General features: G+C 36.7%; 2 protein-coding genes across 4 annotated transcripts; one reads left to right on the forward strand and one right to left on the reverse strand.

Annotated features, from left to right (window-relative positions):
• Window positions 1-3,565: 3,565 nt before the first annotated feature.
• Window positions 3,566-9,105, reverse strand: LOC113056462 (uromodulin-like). Its single transcript, XM_026223266.1, has 13 exons — window positions 9,057-9,105; window positions 8,498-8,962; window positions 7,729-8,118; window positions 7,522-7,593; window positions 6,892-7,284; window positions 6,364-6,762; window positions 5,648-5,752; window positions 5,349-5,533; window positions 4,926-5,083; window positions 4,308-4,553; window positions 4,070-4,232; window positions 3,793-3,895; window positions 3,566-3,700 (listed from the first exon to the last, which is right to left on the reverse strand). Exons 1-13 carry the CDS (start codon window positions 9,103-9,105, stop codon window positions 3,597-3,599), a joined length of 2,832 nt encoding a protein of 943 aa, XP_026079051.1. The 3' UTR covers window positions 3,566-3,596.
• Window positions 9,106-10,937: 1,832 nt separating this feature from the next.
• On the forward strand, window positions 10,938-20,462 carry LOC113055783 (protein HID1-like). Of its 3 annotated transcripts, none has more exons than XM_026222144.1 (19): window positions 10,938-11,090; window positions 11,738-11,887; window positions 12,442-12,612; window positions 13,139-13,252; window positions 13,672-13,778; window positions 14,519-14,632; window positions 14,744-14,996; window positions 15,486-15,608; window positions 15,777-15,917; window positions 16,081-16,171; window positions 16,277-16,428; window positions 16,781-16,859; window positions 16,942-17,106; window positions 17,670-17,912; window positions 18,739-18,887; window positions 18,971-19,048; window positions 19,169-19,260; window positions 19,708-19,866; window positions 20,068-20,462. In XM_026222144.1, the coding sequence occupies exons 1-19, from the start codon at window positions 11,025-11,027 to the stop codon at window positions 20,129-20,131; spliced, it is 2,511 nt and encodes an 836-aa protein (XP_026077929.1). In that variant the 5' UTR covers window positions 10,938-11,024; the 3' UTR covers window positions 20,132-20,462. The 3 variants fall into 3 exon arrangements, with proteins under 3 accessions (XP_026077929.1, XP_026077930.1, XP_026077931.1); XM_026222145.1 differs by having other exon boundaries at window positions 18,974-19,048; XM_026222146.1 differs by having other exon boundaries at window positions 15,552-15,608.
• The last annotated feature ends 151 nt before the right edge of the window (window positions 20,463-20,613 follow it).

The following is a 20,613-nucleotide window of genomic DNA, read 5'->3' on the forward strand; positions in this document are numbered from 1 at the left end:
TATCATTCAAAAAACCCACGTCTCATAAACCATGTGATGCACAATAATGTGTCTCCTTAGAAAAGAGGTACAGACTAAGGAATTAAAAAAATATATTAGTGATGTTAAATTAAATGATCAATGTGCCACTGTTAATTTAAATTTTTTAAGTTTACCTTTTTTTCCAAATGTGCAATGCTTGTAAGCTGCAAGCTTCAATTTTTTTGTAATTAAAAAAATAAAAATAAAATTAAATACATTTACAGCATTTATGAACATACTTTTACTGTTATTATTGCTTTCTTGAGACGATACACTAATACATTTTAAACAAATTAAGTAAATCATTGCATATTTTCTTATGAAGCAGCGTAATATAATACATTTAATACAATACTATTATTTATTAAAAGCAGTAAAATTAATGTTCATTAGTTACTGCATTAGGTATCATTAATTGCAATATAAACGAAAGGAATCTTGCAAGTGTGCAGGATTAAAAAAATGACAGCCGCATTGTACTAAATATGCTGCAGCAATAAGCTTTTTTTTTGTTTGTTTCCTCATTTCTTCAGTCAAACTGTATAGCTTATTGTTCTTCTTTTACATTGTAGGACATATAGAAAACCATCAGACAATAACGATGCAATCTCTCTTTATCAAGTCACTGAACTTCAGCTGTCAATCACTGAAAGTGGAATTGTTTTTCCAGAAAATTTTGTGACAAGTTGATCAAGATTCCTCAAGAAGTACTTTCAGTACGTGACTGTCACTACTGCAAGAACAGTGTTTTGTTTTTGGTTTGTTTTTTATTCTGCATTATCTGTGATAAATTCTAGTAATTTCAGTTACTGAATATTATTAGTGGCCAAATATTTATTAATATATAAATACTCCCATAAAAAAAACAGAAGATTATTAGAAGCTGATCGTATCTGTTGGTTCTGACTGAAGCACAAATCTCATAGAGACACACTACAGACGATGCATTTCCACTAAACAAAAATACTTTCTTAGTGAACTGAAATGAAGACAATTTTATCCACATGTTCATTATAAGAATGGTGTTGGTAAATGAATGCCAAATGAAATAAATTTTGGCTAAAGTGCATCTGAAAAATTAACTGTTAAATCATATTACCATCTTTTTCCAAAAACCTAACAACTTAGTTGTTAGTTAGTATACTGTACCACACCAGGTCAAAGAATCTCCCGCATGACCAGCAGGTTAATCCTCAGAAACCAACAGTAACACAATCACTACTTCTATGTGTTAAAACTACATACACAGCAGCTCATACCTCATGCTTAAGTTCATATGTATCATGAAGACACGTTTGGCAGGAACATATTTAGAGTTTAAGTTACACAGCCTGGTCATTGATGATTGACAGATCTGCTGATTACTTATGATCAAATTTAACAATCTTATAAATAAAGACTTGAATTGTACTTGTTTGTTGCATATTCCAAATATGTATATTAAAAGAAACAAAAGACAAATGCATTTAGGACCTGAATGTTGCAGAAATGCAGTCAACAATATGTAAATTGAAATATAAACAGATTTTTGCAGCATTCTAATAAAACTATCAGGGATGCATTTGAAGGGGCTTTAGTAAGATGCTGGAATATTAAAGAAGAGTGTCAGAGGACTGTACAGATATGAACTAACCTAGATATTTGTGTCACACTGAATGCACTCTGCCCTAACAACTCCTAAATTTCACTTTCTCTTCACCTTCTTTACAAACTAGAACACTAAATGAAACCTTTAAATCTAGCTAGCGACTGATCCTCACCTAATCTCACCTTTAGAGAAAGAATAATTCAACCAGCGCTGCAACATTCTTCAAAAGCTTTAGAAAGGAGCGTTTAATAGCAAGACTCCTCTCATACAAACTATTATTGAATCACTATGGAAAATAAGCAAAACGGCTGCAAACATAGCAGCACAAAGATAACATCCTGGTCATTAAACTTTATCTTACTTTTACTGAAGAAACTCTTACAAAAGGAAAACTCAATTTGATTTAATCTTCAAATGTATTTATTGTTTCTTCTCATTTATATTTTGCATTAATCCGGACTTATAATTACTGGGGCGGCAGTGGCTCAGTGGTTCATGTAGGTTGTCTACAAACCGGAAGGTTGGTGGTTCGATCCCCGGCTCCACCTGACCAAGTGTCGAGGTGTCCTTGAGCAAGACACCTAACCCCAGCTGCTCCCGACAAGCTGGATGGCGCCTTGTATGGCAGACACCGCCGTCGGTGTGTGAATGAGTGAGTGGATGGGTGAATGTGAGGCAAATTGTAAAGCGCTTTGGATGGCCATGTGGTCTGTTGAAAGCGCTATATAAATGCAGTCCATTTACCATTTACCATTATCCAGACTGCATGATCATGTCCCTATTGTTTATGTCCCATTATAAATGGCAGAATAAAATAGCAAACATAATGTAAGGAAATAAATCCAAATATTCTATCATCACAATATTGTATAATTCAGTTTGGTCCTTTTGACAAGCATTTTTTTTTTTTTTTTTATTACTTAGTTACAGAAAATAAATGGCCCTATAAATGTTTTTGCATGATTTTCAATAATCAAAAATCTGATTGTATTTGTTATTAGCACATCCCCTCAAGTACAATAGAATGATATAAGTTTTAATAATTATTTTATTAAGTCACGTTAACACATTTATGATATAAAAAACTATGTAGAAACCCACAATAGTGTATCATCATCATCAAGATGCATTTTTGAAAATCGGTTTTGACCACAGTCTCGGAGCAATTCCCAAAACACACTCACAGCCAATCAGCAGTAAGGATTGTGTCTAGTAATGATAGGGAGAAGAGAGAGTGCTCAGGATGGATATTAGCAGATCGACTATAGATAGAGAGAGATGAAAGATAAAAAAGAGGAACAAAACATTAAAAAAAAGAATTACAATCAGGCAAGAGATGTGGGCCACGTAAATATTGGAGCAGGTCTCCAGCGGTGGAGAAACTCAAGCGAAAGTGAAAGTGACATGACACACAGCCAAGTTTGGTAACCCATATTCAGAATTAATGCTTAGCATTTATCCCATCCAAAGTGCACACACACACACACACACACAAACACACACACACACACACACTGGAGCAGTGGGCAGCCTTTCTTTGCTGCGGCACCCGGGGAGCAGTTGGGGGATCGGTGCCTTTTAAGGACACTTCAGTCATGGTATTGAAGGTGGAGAGAGCGCTGTACATTCACTGCCCCCACCCACAATTCCTCCTGGTACAATGCTCGAACCTGCAACCATAGGACCTTGTCTTCTTGATAAGTGTATTACGTTGATTTTGCTTTTTAACACAACTTTTCTGTGTTGGCTTTTGCTTGAATATGCTGTGGTCGTAGGCATAGCAGATTCTGCCATTGTCACTGACAGTGTTGTGAACATTCGTGTGGGGCAGAGTTATCAAAATAGGGGCGAGATCCTTTTGGGGTATGAGCATGTTTGTTTTGGTGCTTTCAAATATCAACATCATTTGGCAAAAATCTCTTGCTGCATCTTTATTATGGAACTAGACAATATACTTGTAAAATGTAAAACATTTTCTGGAAATAAACTAAAAAAGGGTCAGGGAACTCATCAGAGGAGCAAGTAACAGCATCAGAGAAGCACACAGACGAGAAGCCTCAGATACGTTCACTTGCTGTGGGACCCACTTATCTGTGAACAGGAAATATAATGCAATGAAATGTATTTATGAAATAAATTATTAACCTTTATTTACAAATAATTAAGATAAATGAAATGATCACCTGTGTTCCCTTCAGACAACATCAGAGGACCCAGGGATATGGAAGCACTGTCATGGAAGTCCAGAGACCTGCGCTCTCTCCACTGATGTTCAGAGTTACAGTCCTAAAAGAGAAAAAAGAAGAACAACCACAGAAAACATAAATAGTAGCGCACAAAGTGTCCAGCAGAGGGAGGCCAAAACAAGTAGTTTTAACAACTCCTTAACCTCAGCACCATAAACATTAAAGGTGAAGATTGTCTGATGCTATATAGTGTTTGATCCACTTTTAAACTCACCGTTGAGCAGCGGTTGCTTGACAGAAGGCACAGGTGAACAGCGCAGTGCAGGTAAAGTTTAGTGGAGTTTGCAGTGAAGATGAACATCCTGAAGGAGAAACGGCTGGATGTCGAGACGCCGTTCTGCAGCAGCTCCACTGTGTCATCATTTGGATTGGGACACCTGAGAATATTAACAATGACAATCAACAAATCTAATCAAAGTTTCACAGGTAATCCTGAAACAGCACAGCTTTACTCTGTGAGGATGAGATCCCAGCGGAGACTGTAATCAGGATCATTCTCAGGTGTAGCCCAACACGTGTCCATCACCAGAGCAAACTGACGGCTGTCAACCCCCTCGACACGAACTTCCACATTCATCTTCTGGTCCAGCTCTGCATCCACTCTACCAGTGAAGGGCCGAGTAAACTCATCATCCTCATATGGAATCATCCGAACCTGATATCTGCCTTCTCCAGCGGGAAGAGTCTTGTGCACAATGCTGTCGAAATGTTCAAGATTCATTAAAAAACAAAACAGGATTTCCACTCAATCTATATTTAGAAATTTTTAGAATATTATCGATTCGATTGCACAGACACAGAGATTATGCACAGAGAACTGAACTGTCTTTAAAAGAAAATTGACTGTTTACCATTGCCATCATTTTAGAACTGCTTTACAACAGAATTACATTGTTACTGACACACTATTTTCATGTTTAACACTGTGAAGCTGCTTTCATAATATGCATTGTACAAAGTGCTGTATAAACAACAGTGAAGACCATAGCATACAGTACATATTTCCTTAGAAAAAATATTTACACATTTTTCTACTGTGCATTATTTTTTCTTGCTTAAAAGAGTCCCACCTCTCCAGTGGATTGATTTCCACATTCATGGAAAGTGTTTGTGTTTGAGGATAAGCACAGCTGAAAGAAAGCTTGAGGATTTTCTCTCTGCTGATGAGACCTTCTGACCTCGGTGTCCCCAGAATATAGTTACTGTAGATGAAGTGGGTGCCGTTGGCCTGTGGGCAACAGAAATAGTATTTAAACATGTCAATCTGTTTATTTTACTCCTCGACCACTATCTAAAGTGTTTGTTGATTAGAGCTTTGCCTAAAAATTTCTTTACATGCAAAATTTTACAGCAAGAGCAGCATTAGTAAATCAACATTAAGTCACAGGTATGATAAAAAGGATGTTCTTTCAGAGTTTTTTTTTTTTTTTTTTTTATCAAACGTTCAAAGAGATAATAGTACATTTAACAGGCATGTTCATAATATATCCTACCAGAAGATTTGTGCCACAGATATGTTCATCATTATCAAAATGGAATTCCACTCTGCCATTCCGGACTGTTCCTCTGCAGCTGGGATCATTGAGGTGTAAGACGTCAGCTGGAAAACCAGCCTCAAAGAGCTGACAGCGAGACACAGACATGGAGCCAGAGCTGCTTTCACAGCTTTCTGAAAAGTCTGAGAGAAAAAAATCATCCAAAACATTGTTGGAATAAACAAAACAATATATAATAATAATAATAATTACTTATAAAACTATATTTAAAAGTTTTGTAGTTGAATGATCTTCACCAAAAGAATCTGATATGGTCTGGTTCTCGTAACACAAACAGCCATAGACGCCGTTTTTCTCTCCACACCATTCATCCTCTGTGCAGTTGAGTTCAGCACAGGGCTCTGAAGGAGAGAACCAAAGAATGAATCAAATAAATTGACAGGGGTATAAACTACAATTATTCTGTTACAAATATGGCCATTGACTGCTGTTGTAGTTGATTTATTCATTAAAAAGTTTAATCCAAGAGTAAAGAATAAAGTTAATCCAAGTGTATAAAAGAGTGGAAAACTCATTTTTCTCAAAATATGAAAAGACATGTCACAAATGTATACACTACCATTCTAAAGTTTGGGATCAGTCATTTTAATATCAAACTATCACAGTTTTCACAAAATATGAAGCAGAACAGCTGTTTTAAACATTGATAATCATCAAAAATATTTCTTGAGAATCAAATAAGAATATTAGAATGAATTCTGAAGATCATGTGACACTGAAGACTGGGGTAATGATGCTGAAAATACAGCTGCGCTGCCTGCGCATCACAGAAATAAATTGCATTTTACAAATATCAGTGATTTGAGCATAACCGAACAGTACTTTACCAGTGGTTGATGTCTCATTAAGGCCTCTGACATCTGATATGAGAAAGATTTCTGTTAATGTCACTCATTTCCAAAAAAAATATCCCACAATAGTGAACAAAGTGTATGTGGTTAGATGTATCTACCTGCACAGTAAGCTCCACAAAACATTGGCTTGACAAACTCATAAACATAGTAATTTCCAGGACAGGCTTTGACTCTTATAGGGTGGGATCTGTAATCACAGCAGCCGCTCACTGATAAACAGACCTGACGGAGGACCACTCCATCTTCCAGCTGTGGATGAGGGCCGTTGAGTGACAGTGGAAAATAAGTGCCACACATGCCATAACTAACACATGATTCTGGCATCTGAGTTTTTTGACCATTGTAGAACATCCTGTACCAGCCATTCCACTCCACATTATAATCACACATCCCATAGTAATAATTGTTAGTATAGATATAGTTGTCAGTGGCTCTCCAAGGCTCATCCAGACTGGTGTAAGTGTAGCAGGGATCGATGATTATGGTAGAGAAAGGAACTATTATTTAAAAAAAAAAAAGAGAGAGAGAGAAAAAGACTATTATATACAGTGCCAAATAAATTATTCCAAGATAAAAAATAATATGAAAACCTCAATATAAAAGCATATAAAATACAAAGAACATACCTGTACAATATACAGGAGCTGGGATTGAAAGAGTTGGTCTGGTAAATTTGTAGACGTAATAATTTCCAGGACAAGCTTTAACTTGGATTGGTTCAGATCTGTAGCGACTGCACTGATCATAGCGAGAGCCGTAAACTTCACGAGTAACAACTCCATCTTCAAGACGAGGATGAGAGCCACCAAGATACAGAGAACTATAACCTCCACATGACATATAATTAAAACACCACTCAGGCATCTGAGCACTTGCTCCATTAATGAAGAGTCGATACCAGCCGTCCCATTCTACACGAGTGTCATCAAGTCCATTTGTAGAGCCATACCAATACCCGTAATTGAGTGTGCTTCTCCGGTAGTTGTCGAGTATGTTGCAGTTATTGCACGGGTCATAATCTGTGTTAGTGAGAGACCAAAACAGACCTGTTATATTTCAATGAGCAACTTTACAAGTGCAAATCTGAACTAATCAAACACATTAACAAACAAACATGTGATTTCACTTTCACTGGCAAAAAAAACAACAAAAAACAGACAGATAGATAGATAGATAGATAGATAGATAGATAGATAGATAGATAGATAGATAGATAGATAGATAGATAGATAGATAGATAGATAGATAGATCTTACTCGAGGTAATGCTGGATCCAGTAATTATATCTGGACTTACAGAGGAAATTGACCGTGAAATTGTGCTGACATCTAAAAAAAAAAAAAAGGAGAACTTTCTTGACATAAATTCAATTTACGTAATTTTAAACATTTTGAAAGACTTTGTTTAAAAGACGGAGTGAGTAAGAGAAAAAGAGGAAGAGAAAGATAGAAAAAGCACATTACCTGTGCAGTATCCTGAACATCCGATTTGTGGATTCACAAGTTCATAGACATAGTAATTTCCTGGACATGCTTTCACTCTGATGGGGTTTGTCTTGTAATTACAACAGCCACCCCAATAATATTTACCACAGACCTCTCTGGTCACCACTCCATCCTCTATCTGAGGGTGAGGACCATTGAGCCACAGACTGATGCCTGTGCTACAGCTGGATGAACTAACACAGGTCTCTGGCATCTGGATGTTCATTCCATAGTAGAAAAGCCGGTACCAGCCATTCCAGGAGAAAGATTCATCACAAACATTACCTCCACTTTCATTGTTGGCTCTCCAGGGACGATCCAGAGACTCATAGTTGTAGCAGGGATCACTGCTGGAGCTGATGAAAACAACTGTCATGGCCAAAAGAGAAATGTTAAGTTATGCATTCAAACACTTTTTGTGTAAGAGATAAATAACAAGTATAAATATCATTGCAGGTGAATTATGTATTTTTTTTTATTTATTTTTTTTAAATACGTTCCCCTATCTCACTTTAAATTCAAGTCGGCCATTCCTAGGTTGAGTTTTTCAAAACAGTCTAAACTTAATTTTAACACAACAACTTCTGGTTTAAGTAAAGTTATATTTGGAGCAAGTATATGTTTAACATGGATCTGACTGAACAGGCATGGTACAAGAATGGTCTGGGTAACATCATTATCACCAATTTTCTTTCAACAGAAATGGCACAATTCTCTTTAAAATTTAGTTTTGTAATTGTTTTTTTACCTGCACAGTATGTAGGTCCAGAGGCTGATATGTTGGGTTTGACAAATTCATAGATGTAATAATCTCCTGGACAGGCTTTGACTTGGATAGATGTGGAAGTGTAGTTGTCACACTGGCTAGACCACATATAATTTCCCAAAACTTCACGGGTTACCACTCCATCATCAAGTGTTGGATGAGAACCAGTGAGATACAGTCCAGTTTCACCACCACATCCCACATGACTCACACACCACTCAGACATCTGAGCACTTTCTCCATTCAGATACAGCCGATACCAGCCACTCCATTCAACAAGAGTGTCATCATGTCCATAGTACTGATACGCGTCTTGTCGTGTGTCTCTCCAGTATTCATCAAGAGTGTTATAATCATAGCAGGGATCAGAGCTGGAAGTTGTAGATTCTGCTTGAAGTTGTAGGTTGGATTTTGTTGTACCTGAAGTTTGTCCATTGACTATTTCACCTGTTGATGCAAAATTGAAGCATGAGTTAATATAGCTTCCAGTCAGCTGACATTTAAGAGACAGAAATCTGACAACTTTTATAAATGTACTCACCATTAACCAGCAGAAGCAGTGAAACAAAAAGTGAGATTAGAAACCTCATTATGACCAAATGACCTGTAAAAACAAAACAACCTGACTCTGAATGATCCGTTGTGGTTTTCTGCAATTAAAAACTTTTGTATAATCTGTACTAAACTTGACACTACTGTAAACTACCGTTCTTGCATTCATTGTCCCGCACTGCTTCATGCTATACTTCTTGCATAATAAAATTATTTCAGTCCAAGTCAGTTTTTCAATTTATTAGAAACTTAATTGCATCTATTCCATAAATCATACAACAAGAAGAAAAAAAGTGACAAAAATTTTGAGAAATCACTTTACCTGAGGTTAAATGCTGCTGCAGAGCACACTCAGAGAGATTGTCTCTTCAGCAGCTGAACACAGTGATGATGATCTCCAGCTCTCACGATCTCATCAGTGCCTTTATTAATACATGTGCGTTGACCTTTACTGGAACCAAGCGTAAGCTCTAAACAATAACCTAAACCAGTTTTTAATTTATTTGAAAGTTATGCAAGACTGTAGCTATGGTTTGCTTGCCATTTAATCGGGTTACTACATTGTGCAGTTCTGTTGTGTACTGGTTGCTCTGTTATTACAGTGATAACAATAATTCATATGTTTACCTAAAATCAGATCAGATTCCTGCGTGATTCTTAGCAACAAGTGTACATATTAAAAAATTAAATAACATACTTGATAACTGATATATTAAAATTAATGTTATTTTTGCAGTTGATTTGTGTTGCATATAAATATGTATTTTATCTTGTTCCAATTGCGCAAAAATATTGTGATGCATTTGAAAAAAAACTTTTCTATGAAGACCAGAGTTGCCATTGGTTAATCAACTGGTCATCAAAGAAACAAAGACAGGAAATGCTGGGTGATATTAGATACAAATTGTTTTGGAGAATAATAAACATTAAGAATGAACACATGTAAACAATTATCTATGTAAATGTAAACAAGACTGTTCCAAGTAAAGCATGTACATATTTTCTGAATGAATTTTGGATTTGAAAATGATGTGCATTTAAACAAAATTTGCTTGTAATATTTGGCCAAATATTGTCATATGAGGCAGCTTCTTTTGCCATTTTTGATATGTGAATATCTGAATTACATTTTAAAAACCCAAAATTTCACTGTAAAATGAAAGAATTAAATGAGTAATTTGCTACCAAACAATGTTAATCTTCATATGAAACAAATAAAAACATTTGTCTAATTCTTATATAATTATAATGGCAGCAGGTTTCGTGAGCTAAAAATTTAATGAGATAACATGGAATATTTGTACTTCTAAACATTATTATTAAAAAGCAATGACCAACACTGCAACATCTGGTGGTTTTTCACTTAGAATGTTAAACACCTTCAAGAAAAAATACTTCCACTGGCAAAAGAGAAAATATCATTGTGCGTTTACTGTATGTTTATACTGTACATGAATCATAGTATCTTATGCCATATCGCAGACTAATAAAGGAAACGCTTATTCTGGGGACATCGTCCATTGTATTCAATGCAGGCCGCGCCTTTAAAGAAGCAGCTTAAAGTTAATGCTTAAGGCATTCAACATCTAAAGAGTAATCCTTGAGCAAACATTTACTTTACACACCCGGAAAAAGACTTTGCTTGCATCCTGGTCATGAACAAACGATTTCTACTATGGCTAAAAGCCTTGTCTCATGAATATTCATGACGTAACGGGATGTTCTCTCAGTTGCCCAATCTGATTGGCTAACGTTTGAAACGGGCGCCATGGAAGCAGGCGAATCAACGAATCTCAAATATGAATACATTACATGATTGGATGCGTCAGCAAGGTTGACGTCAACGTCGGCGCAGCGTAATTAATATTCATGAGCTTCGCCTTCGTCGCTATAGGATTGGTAATGTGGCGTCGTTTTCACCTGCGCTACAGGTGCGCGGTGGACAGATCCGAGCGAGATGGGTAATTCAGACTCCAAACTGAACTTCAGAAAAGCGGTGATACAACTTACAACCAAAACACAGGTCGGGCTTATTTTATTTGACTTTTACGAGCCTTTGTGTAGGGTTAAACTAGTTCAGAAGCGCTGTTAAAGTGTAGCAGATGGAAAACTGTCGCCTGGTGCATTTTTTTTTTTTTTTTCAAAATAATATCTAATATTATACTAGTTTGGACATTTAAACTTTCTTTTTATATTAAATTAAGTTTGTAATCATCATTTTATTAAGATGTATCCCATGCAAGAGAGAATCAAAAACTTTAAACATGACAGCTGTGTGCATTCAAGAGTCATGATGTTTGTTCTAATTACATGCTTTTCTCGTTTCTTATTGACGTTTACATTTGATGCTCCTATTGTTAAGTTGTAGCTGACCTGCTTAATGTTTCTCAGTAAAAACGGTGTGTTTATGAGGGATTTACATTAATTAATCGCCACAATTCTGTCAACACCCTTTCCTAAAATGGTAAAAAAATAATAATAATAACAATAATATATTTTGTTAGATAATTAAGCATTTAGGACCGTAAAGAAGTTTCACATTTTTGAGAAATAATGAAAGTAGATACAGGAGAAGATGTCTATAGACTGAAGATGTCACTATCTTATCTCAATGCATTTATCCTTTTTTAATTTTGACTTTTAAAAATGCACCCTTGTGTGATTTTGTAGCCAGTAGAGGCCTCTGAGGATGTGTTCTGGGACCAGTTCTGGACTGACGTCAACCTGACTTCACAGGATATTTTTGCTCTGGTTCCTGCTGCTGAGATCCGTGCAGTGAGAGAGGAGTCTCCGTCCAATCTGGCAACCCTCTGTTACAAGGTACACACTGCCTGTGTCCCATAGTGGAGGTTAATGATGAGAAAAATATGGTTATGTGATCTCAGCACGGGAGGGGGCTTATGATGTACTACAAAATAAATGTTTTGTACTTTAATAATATGACTCTTGGGTAAACATGCATGCATTTAAGTCTGTTTTGACTTGAAAGAGATGCATAGAAAAAAGTCAGAAAAAAAATGCATTGTTATTAGTAAAGGAACCATATTTTGGAAATGTGTCTGAAATACACATCATTAATTATTTTATTTTTAGATTTAAAGAAAAATATTGACAATTTATGATTCTCATGATTCTTATTTGTTCTGTGAATTAGATTTGTCTCTAAAATACTTTTTTTTGTGCATTGTATATTTAGTCTCTTTCACGTATGTTACATTTATGTTTTGGGACTGAATTTTTTTGATAAACATGAATATGCATGCATATTGATGAACCACTGCAGCATGAAAAGTTGAACGTTTATGCAACTAAAATGAATATATTTTGCTTGGAAAACAAGTGTGTGTGTGTGTGTGTGTGTGTGTGTTTTGCAGGCGGTGGAAAGGCTTGTGTTGAATGCCGACTCAGGCTGTGTGTGTGAGAGAGACAGGCAGACAGTACTGAGCTGCATTCGTCTGTTGACTCGGATTCTGCCGTATATCTTCGAGGATCCAGACTGGCGTGGATTCTTCTGGTCCACTGTACCAAAAGTGGGCAAGACTGTGGTAAGTGGACATTTGGAAGTTCATTTTTAAAGTTCTTAGCTCTCCAAATTATTGATAATGCGAGTAAAGCATGCAATCTTTGCACGCACTCCCAGAACATCACCGCTGAAATCGAGCTGTGCAAGCAGGTTTTAAGAAAATACACAGCAAAGCTTTGCCTAGCACGAACTTAAACATGAGCAGCTTGTGTGAGAGAGCGTTTGTTCTGCTGTGCATTTTTACGGTCTCCTGTTACCGGCCTAAACACTGCTCTGATTGTGTCTCTCTCAAAGAACGACAACGTATTAAATATCCTGTGATTAGAGAGATGAAGGGAGCAGAATGAGTGTATTGATGAAGGGATTGTGTGAGTGAAACTCTTAAGAAAGCCAATAGCTTCTCAAATTCGTCACACAAGATTGAAGTCTTGAAGTTTGCACTGTTTAAAAAAAAAATGGAATGCATGAGTTTCCTGCTTTTGTGATTTAAAAACATGATTTCTTTGTTGTACGACGGACTGATTTGGTGTGTTTCTGTGTTGATGTAGGATGAAAGCGATGACGAGGGCACACGGCCGCTGGCGGAGTCTCTCCTCACAGCTATATCTGATCTGCTTTTCTGTCCTGACTTCACTGTGGAGAGCCACAGCAGGACCAGTGCGGTAACCCTCTCAATCCTCCCTAATCTGGCAGAGCTTTTGACTGATAAAATCAGATTCATATTACTTATTCTGGCCGAGAAACACCTGCTTAAGTCCATGAGAATGACGTAGAAGTGACCAGCAGTAGCTCATGTTTTAATATGTCATCTAGAACATTACATGAAACATAAAATTGGCAAAACCACCATACAGTTCATGTACATTTACATTTACATCTTATGCATTTGGCAGATATGTTTTATCCAAATCAACTTGCACTGCGTTTAGGGTAATATTTCATCAGTATGTTTGTTCCTTGTGTGATTCTGCGAACACCAGTTTGGGAAACCCTAAGCAGGAACGCAATTTCTGTCCATCTAAATGTGGGAAAATATATGAATACAGTTTATTTTATTGACATAAGTTATGTGTGTGTTCAGGATGGGCCTTCTGATATCCAGTCCATAGACAGCTGTGAGTTCATCTGGGAAGCTGGTGTTGGATTTGCTCAGACTCCGCCTCTCAATCACACCCATGACTCCAACAGGTCAGAGATCCGGCCGCTAAATACTGCCCTGTCCCTCTTATGTGCTAATTATACACTCTGACCTACTTTACAGCTGGTAGTAGTTTGCATGTGACCGCATTACATCTGTATTATAAATCTGATCTATCCTGCTGTGTCCATGACAAACATTTAGGACCGCCTACCCACCTGTCAATCAACCTCTGCTCTAAAAGTTGAAGAACTCCTCTTATTTTTTTTTATGTATTTTTTTTTTTGTGGTTGCACTTTACAAAAAAACAGTTTGGGGTCAAACTAAGTATTTTATGCTCATTAAAGTTACATTTAATGCATCAAAAACAGTACAGTAAATACAGTAAAAACAGTAATATTGGTTTTATTGGCTATTTGAGTACATTTCAAAATAATTTATTTCTTAGTAATGTATTTCTGTGATGCCCAGCAGAGTTTTCAGCTTCATTACTCCAGTCTGTAGTGTCACGAGATCCTTCAGAAATCATTTTAATATGCTGATTTTCTGCAAAAGAAACGACTTAATTATTATTCATGTTAAAAACATGTTTTAAAGTGTTAGGAACCTTGAAAGATTTTTTTTTTTTCACATTTTCTTTAACTAAAAGAAAGTTCAAAAGAACAGCGTTTGGAAAAAAAAATAGAAATCTTTTGCAACTTTATAAATGTTTTTGCTCTCAGTTTTGACCAATTTATTGCATCCTTGATTTATTTTTCTATGCCTTTCACTCTCTTTTCCTCACTCTCAGGGCAGAGTTGTTGAAGCTTTTATTGACGTGTTTCTCAGAAGAAATGTACCTGTCTCCATCTGACACACACACACTCAACCCCTGGGTCTCGTTCTTTTGCTCTAGAGAAAACCGGTAAGCACACATGCTCTCATTTGTTGTCATACGTTGATGATGCAGCAGTTAAAGTTTGCGCTCTCTCTCTCTCTCTCTCTCTCTCTCTCTCTCTCTCTCTCTCTCTGTCAGACATGCCCTGCCGCTCTTCACCTCTCTTCTTAACGTGGTATGTGCGTATGATCCGGTGGGGTACGGCGTCCCGTACAATCACCTGATGTTCTCTGACCAGAGAGGGATGCTAGCGGAGCTGGCGCTTCAGACTCTGATCGTTTCATTAGATCAAGAGCTGGTCGATAACTCCAACACCAGCCCGAACCTGAGCAACAACACTGACACCTGTTCTGCTGATTACAACAAGAACACAACTGCTGAGGGATGCCAGGTAACAAGACACAAATCTGTGCAGAATAGCATCGCAGCTTAAATAATCTAAGAATGTTTTTCTAAGATTGTTTTATTTCTGAATGTTCTCTGAACGTTTAAGTTCAGAAGTTATTTGAACATTTTGCTAATGTTTCCATTAAGTTATTTTTTTTTAATGTTATAAAAATATTTTGCAAATGTTAAGGGAACATTCTGTTTGAAACATGATGTCAGCTCTGATGAGATCCTAAAATTAATTTTTAGTTAAAAATGCAAAAACTATTTATTTACGAGATGATAACTCTAACTAAACATGCAATAATCCTGCAATGTAACATGCATGAAACTGTAAGCACGATTAATGCATAGTAAATACAAAATTTGTCCTTTTTTTGTTGAATTCAGAGCTGAATAACTGAAAAACTGAAATTTCATTAAAAAGGCTTAAAAAACAGTCATTCTTGTGTGAAAAAGTAGCATAATTTTTGTACATTTCACCTGTGTTCAGTACTATGATCGCTCAGAATTTCATGCGCTCAAGTTGAGTATCAGATTTTCCCTCATGATGTTTCAGACGACAAGAAGCGAAAACCTGTTTGTAAACTACCTGTCTCGAATTCACAGAGAAGAGGTAAGACACCCAAACACTTCACAATCGCCCCAAAACAAGGGCAACAGCCCTCGACTCTTACCTTACACATCTAATAGACCTTTAGACACTGTAAATTATCAGTATCCTCACATATTGTGTTTCTAGTAACACCCGTGTATTTCTAAAATGCATGTTTTTTGCCTGTAGGACTTTCATTTAATTTTGCGAGGAATCAGCCGGCTGCTCAATAACCCCCTGCTGCAGACATACCTGCCCCATTCCTGCAAGAAAATCCAGTTTCATCAGGAGCTGCTGGTGCTCTTCTGGAAACTCTGTGACCTCAACAAAGTGCCACTTTTTTATACAATTTATTTTATTGCATTATTGTATTTTTTAAATTAAATGTATGCATATAAAATGTTTTATTTTACAAAAAATGTATTTTGACAATTCTTACGTAATTTGTAGAAAATGAATTCTGTACTCCCATTTCTTCATCTCTGTGTTTCAGAAGTTCCTGTTCTATGTGTTGAAGAGCAGTGATGTGCTGGATATTCTGGTACCAATTCTATTCTATCTGAATGACGCTCGCACCAATCAGTGTGAGTATCTGGAGCATTCACTCCTACACGTACAAGATTAATTTATATTTATTATACGTTGAGAGACATTTGTAGTTAAATAATATGATCTGCATCTGTTTGCAGCACGTGTCGGTCTGGTGCATATCTGCGTGTTCATCTTGTTGCTGTTAAGTGGAGAGAGGAATTTTGGGGTGCGTCTGAATAAACCATACAGTGTGCGAGTGCCGATGGATATTTCGGTGTTCGCTGGGACTCATGCCGACCTGCTGATAGTGGTGAGATGAACACAAATACGTTCATGTGCCTTTGTCGCATCATATTGGAAAGCCACAAACAAAACTGAATTAAAGCTAAATTAAAGTAGTCCATATGACTTGTGCACAAAATTTCATGCATTTTGCATCCTTTTTGTAAAGAACAGACCTCAAATTTAATGTAAGTTTTCGATTTTCCAAATTGCTTAATGTTTCCTTAATTAATATTTTGCATTTATGCATTAGGAAGAAGCAACATGCTTTGCATTCAATGTGTGCATCTTTTCAGTCAATGCATTCCTGGTGAAGCTAATACGATTTAAGAATTGATTGCATGAGCATTAAAATGCAAAATATTTTTTTTGATTGACAGGTTTTCCATAAGATCATCACCAGTGGACATCAGCGACTGCAGCCCCTGTATGACTGTCTGCTCACTATTATAGTCAATGGTATGCGAGTTTCCTCACGGAAATGTACATGCGTATAAATAAATTTTCACTTCCTGATAAATCACTGCTTTTATTCTTTCAGTGTCTCCTTACCTGAAAAGCCTGTCTATGGTAGCAGCCAACAAACTACTACATCTGCTAGAGGTTTTCTCAAGCCCGTGGTTCCTGTTCTTCTCACCTGTTAACCATCACCTGGTTTTCTTTTTGCTAGAAGTTTTTAACAACATCATTCAGTACCAGTTTGATGGTAAGTAGCTTTTGAAGCTTCATCGCTGCTGTAAATACAGTCAGCACAGTCATGGTGGCAGTTCTCCCTTTAAATGTGACCCTGGACCACAAAACCAGCCTTAATTGTCTTTTTCTTTTCTTTTTTGAGATTTATACATCAACTGAAAGCTGAATAAATAACTTTGTTAGGATCAGACAATATTTGTCTGAGATATAACTATTTGAATATCTGAAATCTGAGGGAGTAAAATCATCAAAATACTGAGAAAAATCACCTTTGAAGTTGTCCAAATTAATTATTAGCAATATATATTACTAATCAAAAAGTTTTGATTATCTTAACAGTAGGAAAAAAAAATCTTCATGGAACATGATCTTTTTGGCATAAAAAAAAATCAATCATTTTGACCCATACAATGTTTTTTGTTGGCTATTGCTACAAATATACCCCAAAGATTCAAGACTGCTTTTGTGCTCCAGGGTCACAAATGACAAATAAAATAAGTAAAGACTGCACAAACATATTCAAATATTTATTGTAATTTTTATAAGCATTTGTATTCATCTCTCTCTAAAAATCAGGTAACTTTAACCTGGTGTACGGCATCATCCGCAAACGCAACCTCTTTCACCAGCTGGCTAACCTGCCTACAGACGTCAGCTCGATCCAGAAAGCCCTGCAGAGGAAAAGCAGGAGCAACAGTACCCATAATGCCGTCTTCATGGAGACCAACAACCCCTGCAACACTCCCTGTAGTGAAGCCCCATATAAAACCACACCAGTTCAAACAGGCACTCTGAACGCCAGCTTGAAGGCCATGCCACGTGCGTAACCCCCTTCAGTAGACCGTAGTCATTTAAATCCACATTTCTATGCAAATTTTGAGATATGGCATTAAAAAAGCTGGATGGAAATTATGTATCCAGTGCATAAAATCTTAAAATGTGCACAATAACACATGCACACAATTCAGGCAGATAATTTCTTCATCCAAAACAGAAACATGGGCATAAACTACTGTAGTTTGAAAACACATTTACTGAATAAATTCTGTGATGTGCAAAAAAATAAGAAAGTCATGTGACTAAAGATCATGTGATTTAAATACTGTACCTGAACCAGCCGTCTCAAATATCGTTTCAGTCATTCTGAAATGTCTGTCATCAAAATGATTTGGTATTATTACCTTTCCAAAAATCTCACCTGACTGCATGCCACACAAGATAACATGACGGTGTTTGCTTTGCATTTCATCGGCACATTCTCAGGCACAATTATTATGTAGGAAATATCAGTCGCAGTAGCTTCCCCGGTTTTAATCATTTTAATCTTAGTGATGATGATAATACTTTAAGTTTTAATAATAACAGTTTTCCAGGAAGTCCTAATTTTGGCTCCAAACAATTTGTTATATTTGGACATGTTTTATTATGGAATATTTTGCAAGATTTACTTGGATGGAAACTGCTAGTGTTGCTGGTTTTAGTCATGTCACAGCTTATTTGTTGATTTATTATCTTTCATTTTTTTCTTAATTTTTGTTATTTGCATGACTTTTAAGATTGTAAGATCACTTTAATCTTGCCATAAAAATGGCCTTGCTGTGAAATGGCATTAAAATAAATCTGTATTTGTTTGTATATGTTGTAGGCATTGATAAACTAACCGAAACCTCACAGGTTTCTGAGGATGGAACGACGCTCTCACTGCAGCAGAGTGACTCGACAAACGACCAATCAGATCACAGCTCTGAGACACGAGTCAGAGACACTGAGCCGACCTCAGGTGAAGATGAAAAGGTACAGCATCACCTGATGACCCTCACATTTAATCTACAGTACTTTGTTATGGTTATATAAAAAACTATTTATTTTCTACTTAGAAGAGTGAAACCGGAGATTGTGATGGGAGTCAGAAACGAGTGTTGTCTTCATCAGACTGGACTCCTACTCCAGACTGGGTCAGTCATAGATCCTCAAGTATAGACCAATGAGTGTGTGCACCTTATATAGACTGAAAGAAAGAAAATCACATGTATTTTCCTCTCCGAAACATCCAATCTCTGCATGCTCTCTTTCAGGTCCTCTCCTGGAAGAGTAAACTTCCTCTGCAGACTATAATGAGACTCCTGCAGGTGCTGGTGCCTCAGGTGGAGAAAATCTGCATTGACAAGTGAGATATACATATTTATCATTCAATACTGAGGAGCCTGGCTGTTTTACACATGCAACTCAACAAAAATGGCATTACCTAAACATCTGAGACCACTATTAAGAATACTTCTGTTGTGATTCAATGCAAATGGTTTAATTAAAAATTATGTAAACGATTTTTTTTTGAGAAATAGTATGATCAAAAACATGTTCCTGTTCTTCAGCATGATTTGAGGTGTGTAAAGAGCATTGTATATTTGAATAATTGCTTCGAAATCTGATATATTCATTTTATATCATTATATTAGTGAATGTCTCACAATCCTAGAAGTCTGTTAAATGCCAGGGTTAAAATATATTTTGATCCCAGGTTTTCAATGTGGTCTTACAGTTTTGAAGCCTAAAGGAAGTGTTAGACTTCTCATTTTCCCCTGACTGAGAGTGGATGCTCTTGCTGTTCTTGTAGAGGTTTGACGGACGAGTCTGAGATCCTGAAGTTTCTGCAGCACGGGACTCTGGTGGGTTTGCTGCCGGTTCCTCATCCCATCCTCATCCGCAAGTACCAGGCCAATGAGGGCACGGCTCTGTGGTTCCGCACATACATGTGGGGCATCATCTACCTGCGGTGAGTCCTGCGCTCTGTCTCCCTCTGCAGGACAATGTGGGAACTACTCAAAATTACACTGCCTGGAAAGTCACACAAATGCTTTGTATTACATCTTTTATTAGGACTTGATCAGTGTAATGTTTTACATGCATTTATAATTTGAAATGTGGCTAACATCTCATAAAACAGAATTACATTAGCTTTTTCTTCTTGTTTTAGTAACGAGGATCCTCCTGTTTGGTACGACACTGATGTCAAGCTGTTTGAGATCCAGAGAATTTAATGACACCGAGAGAATCAACTCAATAAAACGGTCTCCATCTCTCCAGACTGAACACATTCACACAGATTTAATTAAACTTGAAGCCTTCACACTAAAATGTAATGTAGTAAAATCAAAAGTTTTGTTTTTCTGACTTTTTTGTGTTGTGTTGTGTGTGTATATATAAACGAATGAATGCATCTACACTTCCCAGTCAGTTTGCCCTGTTTTTTTTTTTTTTCTGAAACATAATGCTTCATTTTCTTCTTGAGTCAGTCGATCCATGAGAACGGACACATAACCCTCAGGTCTCTGACCTCCTGAGCAGTGAGAGGAGTGTGTGTTTATAGTATTTTTGTTATTTTTACTGTAATAGTGTTCTGTGTGTGGAGGGGTGTGAATGAACTGTATATAAACTGAAGCAAAAGCTTAATCACATAAAAGCTGGAAATGCTGCATGTATAGAAAAATTATAAAAACTCTTGAATGCCATTTGTACAAAA

The sequence above is a fragment of the Carassius auratus genome, chromosome 37 (assembly GCF_003368295.1).
Source record: "Carassius auratus strain Wakin chromosome 37, ASM336829v1, whole genome shotgun sequence".
Lineage (NCBI taxonomy): Eukaryota > Metazoa > Chordata > Actinopteri > Cypriniformes > Cyprinidae > Carassius > Carassius auratus.

Bases quoted from the DNA above. Each gene is read 5' to 3' on its own strand.
- LOC113056462 (XM_026223266.1), bottom strand. From the start codon at position 9,105: ATGAGGTTTCTAATCTCACTTTTTGTTTCACTGCTTCTGCTGGTTAAT. The intron at 5,084-5,348 runs GTAGGATATATT...TGTTGCCCACAG, and splicing joins TCTGTGGCACAAATCTTCTG to GCCAACGGCACCCACTTCAT. The intron at 4,233-4,307 runs GTAAAGCTGTGC...TAATATTCTCAG, and splicing joins TGGGATCTCATCCTCACAGA to GTGTCCCAATCCAAATGATG.
- LOC113055783 (XM_026222144.1), top strand. From the start codon at position 11,025: ATGGGTAATTCAGACTCCAAACTGAACTTCAGAAAAGCGGTGATACAA. The intron at 15,609-15,776 runs GTAAGACACCCA...TTTTGCCTGTAG, and splicing joins CTCGAATTCACAGAGAAGAG to GACTTTCATTTAATTTTGCG. The intron at 17,913-18,738 runs GTGCGTAACCCC...TATATGTTGTAG, and splicing joins CAGCTTGAAGGCCATGCCAC to GCATTGATAAACTAACCGAA.